The 6,000-nt window shown below is 35.7% G+C and overlaps 1 protein-coding gene across 1 annotated transcript in view; it reads right to left on the bottom strand.

Annotated features, from left to right (window-relative positions):
* Positions 1 to 436: 436 nt before the first annotated feature.
* Positions 437 to 6,000, bottom strand: part of tmtc2 (transmembrane O-mannosyltransferase targeting cadherins 2) — a 229,045-nt gene continuing 223,481 nt past the window's right edge. The window contains exon 12 of the mRNA XM_062982690.1: positions 437 to 4,242. Coding sequence (XP_062838760.1) covers positions 4,063 to 4,242 — 180 coding nt within the window. The 3' untranslated portion in view covers positions 437 to 4,062. The remainder of the gene's footprint in view (positions 4,243 to 6,000) is intronic.

The following is a 6,000-nucleotide window of genomic DNA, read 5'->3' as shown; positions in this document are numbered from 1 at the left end:
GGGGCTCCTGTGTAACCAGTGAGACGGGGGAGCAAATCTCCATTCTGTTTTACTAGTTGCACAGGTGTCCTCTTATGGTCAGACAGACACAACAGATGATGGCCATGTGCCCAGACAGAGCTCTGGGGCCCAAGAGAAATACTGATGATGAGATAAATGATTTGGTTATAGTCCAGTGGGGTCATGCAATCTCAGCCCAGCCAGACTGTGTTGATGCCAATGCAGTGTCCCAGTATATTTAGTCCAGTATGTAGGCTGCTGCCATCACACTCCCAATAGGGATAGTACAAAGCATAAATGCCCTCAACGTGCCTTGGGTTTAGCAGCCAATATAGACTCATCCTTAGTTCAGTCCTTACAGCTTTGATAGAATCAATTGCTACTGGTACTGATCTTTTACTGAGACTAGGTAACAGAGGACAGCATGCATACAATATTTGTTGTCAATCGTTTATTACTGAAACAAATTGGATTTTCTTATCTGGCACATAAACAATCATTTCTACAAAAAGGAAAGCCTACAAATCTTGATAATTTATACAAATAACAGCTTTTTTCAAAAAATAAAAATTTAATTTAGTAAACTTGTGCTCTATTTTTAAGCACTGTCTGCAATAGCCACCACAAATCCCTGAGCAGAGACATTTTAAACTTATTCCAAAAACGAAGGTTATGAAGCCCAGCCCTATAGTGAAATTGCATGGAGGAACATGGAACATTCTTTCTGTTTTTCTTTTTTAATGTCCATATCGCTGTTTGATAATACTGTGCAAATCAAAATTGTGAAACAAATGTAAAAAATAAAATACAAGAAGGTCAAAGCTAAAATAAAAATGAAATGTTATAAGCTGTACTTGAATTTGACAGCTAAAATTTAACAAGTTTCAGGATGTTATCATTATACACTTTTAATTGCAATCCTGTACACACTTCAGTGGAAATAAGCCTCACTGAAGTCAATGTGACTTATTTCTAAACAGACATGCAGAAAATTGCCCTGTAAATTCAGTCTTAGACATTAAAACAGCATTTATTTTTACACATTTCCAAAAAGGTTGCTCTGCGTAATGGCTGCTAAGCACTGAATGGGCGCAAAGCTAATATGTTATATAATTTCACCTGAAACACTGAAAATGTTGAATTTAAGCCTTTTAGCATTTTAGTTTTGTCGTTTTTCCATTTTAGTATAAAAAGAGCTTTTGAAGGATGAACCATGGACCAAATCTAAAGGTCATTCATTTAGCACAAGGGCCAAAAGTAAGTGGTGGGAGCTTAGGACGTAAGGTAGCAGAAATTGAAAGATGGTGCACACAGCCATCAATAATTGCTAGAAAATACTGCTTCTAATAGAGAAAAAAACATTTTAACTATTACAACGAGGATGAAAATTGTGAAAAGGTTATGAAAGATATGCCAAAATCCCTTAATGTGTACATTGAGATAGCCAGAGTGTCTAAAAAGCACAGAATAAATGTGTTTCTGCTTCTCTCTAAGCACCAAATACACACCTTATACACTTAAAAACAGTGTGAAAAAAACAAATTAGGGGGCTACCAACAATCGTGAAACATTTGCTACTGACTTAATCTTTTTCTTTCAGTTGGAAAATAAAGTTTCAACCATGTGTTAGTCTTGCATTAAAGAAATTGAACAATATACAATTAAGTGGAGATTTGTACAAACAAGGGATTATAAGAGACCATCAATCTTCTTTAGTTCAAGTGTGCCCCAAGGTTTAAGGCTAAGATGCAAAGATGCACATGAATACCTCCACATTTCTTGAAGAGCAATCCTATTACTCCTATTTGCATTGGAAATGGCTTCAGTAACAGAGTTTTAATAACAGTTTGTGATAGGGTACAGGAAATAAATTCTCCTGGGTAAAGCCAATTACTTCAAAACACCTGAACTAACTTGTCAGATTTAGCCCAAAAGTGTCAGAATGAATGCTGGAATATAATATTTTTTATATAATTAGCAAGCAATTTGCCTCACTAAATCAAACTAGTTGGTAAATGATCTGGGAGAGCCAAGGATAATCTAGCAGACCTTTTTTTTTTTTTTGGGAAAAAATGTTTTGATGCATATCATAAGAGCTATGGTAACAAGCTAAAATGTTATTTTTTAAAAATAATTGCTTGATTGAAATGAAGACATGGAAATACAATATTGGGTTAGATTCTGAACAACTGTTTTTCCATATGCAAAAATGTAAAATTTATACACTAATAATTGGCAACCATTGTCAGTCACATAATCCCTTTTGGTCTAACACCCAGTGAATTCACTAGATGCTAAGATAATTAAATCCTTTTAGTTTCTTGCTGCTTCTAGCAAAATGTTTGCCTTCTCACAGGCTGATGATAAGTCTCAACCCTAGCATTTCAAAAACATATGCACCTACTGCACACCTCCTTAAATTGTTCCAGTCACAGGAAACAGATCTGGAGGCAGAGATACTGTTAACAGTTTGGTATTGTGTTTTAACAGGAACAACATGAGTACAGTTGAACTTTGGCATGGACCAGCTGTGCATCAGATCTACTATGTAATGCAATTGTCCTGGGTAAGCAATGCTGCATCGTATGTTTCAACAGAAAATCTAAACTGTGGGTGGATATAGAATAGAACAGAATAGAACAGAACAGCCATGTTACAGATGTGTGAACATGTTTAAGAGCAGTATTAGGACCAGATTGTCCTACACTATATTCTTGGCTTATTTCTAATGATCTGAACCAGGGTTGAAAAATATGTGACTCTGAAGTTTTTGGACTGAACTGTCCAATATTCCTCTACAGCTAATGAAAACTGTGTTACAACAACCTGGACTATTGTAACCTGGAGTGATCCTGGACTAAATTTAATTTGAACCTGTATGGCCTCATTAGACCAATATGAACTTTATGTACTTGTGTTGATTCTCTGGGTCTGCTTAAACTGGGACTAGCATTCTAACTTACTCATGGTACTAGAGATAAGCTAGATGTGGCAGACTGTACATGTTCATTATTTGTAAACATATATCATTCCCAGCTAAAATGTGGTATATGTTCATATGGTAAGGCCTTTTTGGTAAATCAAGAGATGATGCATGTTGATTAAATGAGCTGGATCCTCTCCTAGCTGCCCAGTCTTCCAAGCCATCATCTATAGCAGTTTTCTTGCTGACATTCTCTGATCCAGAAAATGTCTGGATCGAGTAAAAATGTACCCAAAGAAACAGTAAGCATTGGAGTAAATTGGGGCAGAGGAGTGCTCAGCTCTCCTCATTCAGTGATAATCTTCTAAGACCATACACACATCAAATATGAACAAGATAGGTGTTGTCTGAGTTCTTCATACTTGGGTATATTTCTGCTGCATGAGTGGGAATGCAACATTACATGTCCTGTTTGCGGTCTCTTGTTTATTACACTTGCAACAGCTAAACCACAATCAGTTAACATAATATACACTAATTTTATCAAATTTGTTAAGAGACTCCAAATTCCATATCTTTCCAATCTTTTTCCAGTAGTTGTGCTAGTCTGTGAAAGAGATAAGCAGGAAGCCCCAAGGACTTACACAATATTAAGACAAATTGCAAACACATTGGTTTTAGTATACCTTTTAATGGGTTACAGCCTCAGAAAATAACTTAAGCTAGTCTTTATCCTCTCATAAATTCCCATGTTGACTGGATAGATGTCATATAGGCCAGTGTGAATTTCTATGAGAAACCACATACGAATGAGCAATGCGAAAATGACTAGGCTGACCTGATGAATATGCTGAAAGGGTGCCTTTCAAGTTCTCCAGCTTCAAATCTATTTCATTTTTTTGCTTATAGCAGAAACTATCAAGGCTTTCATGAAGCTCCTCAGATTATTCCCAGCTCCCTCTCTTTGTCAAAATGTCACACCAAAAAGCAGCCCTGTAAGTTCTCCTAGCAGCAATTCTAACCACAGACAACTACAGTCCGACTGAACAAGAGTGCTCAAAATATAGTACCCAGGAGGTTGTTCTGAATTTGACTTTTTACACCTTTCCCCTTGCATCAAGGGTTTCTTTACCCACATGTCATGCTTTAGATGTTCTTAAGCCTTGTTTTTCCATAATATTCCAGAGTTTGCGTAGATTTGACTGTGTGATGACATCATCTGGTTTAAATTGAAGGGCACGGAGATAGTTTGATTCAGCCTCTAGGAGTTTGCCATTGAGGTGAAGAATTGCTCCCAGATTCATCAGGGCAGCTGGATACTGGAGAGAAACAAATGAAGACAAAGAGAATGAAAACAAGGTTAGGAGTTTACATTGCATTTTCTTTCTTCCAGCAACCTCCTTCAATGTTTTTGTAGATTACTATAGAAGGTATTTTAAAGGCAGAGATAAGGAATCTTTTCATGCCTTATAATTCTAGCACTACATTTCTGTTTTAACTGCTATGGAAATATCCTATGGAATTGTGAGGTTTGTAGTTTAGAGAGGCACTAGAGCTCTCTGACTGAATATTTTAAATAATTGGAAATCCCAGGATTTAAAAAAAAATGTTGCCATAGTAATTCAAATTCAAATTATTATTCTCATTTCAATGTATTGCACAATCTGAAAGAACCCATGAAAGGGAAGGGATGAACTATTATGTATTGTCCTTTGTGCTTCAATCATGGCAAGCTGAATATCAACATAGAGAAACTGCCCTGCCGACTTTATCAAACTGATATAATGACAACTTTACATGTTGGAACACCAAGTTATGATTTCTGGAAGGTTAGGCAGATGAAACCAAGTAGTCCAATGACTGATTGGGTGAGAGGAATCATTTTGAAATCAATCACTAATGATAAAGATATCATAATCCATGCAAATAGTTAAATGCTTCCTATGGAGATTATCAGAACAGGTGGCCATTTTTAGGCAAGTTGTTTTCATTGGTGCTAATGATAAAAATGTATGCTCAATAGAAATCTAACATATCAAAATAATTATGGGTGTACCCAGAAACATGTTACCCCATAAAAATGAATAAGAGGCATCCAGCACAGGAGATATTCTCAAAGAAAGCATGCTACAGATTACAGGCATACCATGCTGCATTAATATAGCTTGCCAGGTTGTGACCTAAATACCTTTGTGTAGCTGGGCATCTGCAAAATCATGAACCTCTGTTGTTATTATTCATAAAATAATAATGTTGTTGTTATTCATAAAATAAAGGGGAATTTATTTTGATAACTAGGTAGCCTATTTCATTCAATCAGTATTACAAAATATAACACGGTGTAACAAAATTTGAAAAAAAAAATCTGTTCCTGGTTTGAAAGTGTTATTCCTTTTAAATAAGTACATACTTTGAAAGTAATTGTAATACTCCGGAAATTTTGTTTTTGTGGCTGCCACAGTTTAATAAACCTTTTCCATGTTTTCATGATACAACTAATTAGGAAATGACATTTATAACTCTGGAACAAAAATCATGTTATATAGTAATAAGAGGCAGTTATAATCACACCATTCTAGACTGTTGCATAAAACTGCCACCCTTTTTAAACATGAAAATCTGCAGTCAACTAAAGTCTTAGCCAAATAATGATTGAAAGGTTAGAACTTGGGATTTCTTCTCTGCTGCTCAAATCCTACGTCTCACTTTGGTTAAATACTAAAGGAATTGGATTTTCATGCAGCTCAAAAATCTAAACAGCTGTCTGTGAGAAATGAACAATAGAGTATTTCACAGAAGGTTAAAAATGCTGAGCATCTTTATACATGGAGTTACAGGGGTCTTCTTCCATTTACTCTTTACTGGATTTCTGTAGTGATGGAAAGTGAAGTAAGGGAGTGTCTACAATTCAAAAGTTATACACCTATCAAAGTGCACATTATGTGTCCCCAGAAATCAATGTATCTGTGGTCTCTAACAAAACAGTATCTTCACAATCTTATATCTGCTTTCATCTCAGGAAATATAAAAGGGGGTAGAGAGAAAAAGAAAAATGAAATGATGCAATAACATTCAAC

Source organism: Anolis carolinensis, chromosome 5 (assembly GCF_035594765.1).
Source record: "Anolis carolinensis isolate JA03-04 chromosome 5, rAnoCar3.1.pri, whole genome shotgun sequence".
In the NCBI taxonomy this organism is placed as follows: domain Eukaryota; kingdom Metazoa; phylum Chordata; class Lepidosauria; order Squamata; family Dactyloidae; genus Anolis; species Anolis carolinensis.
Note: the sequence above shows the minus strand (reverse complement) of the source record. Positions and strands in the feature narration are given on the sequence as shown.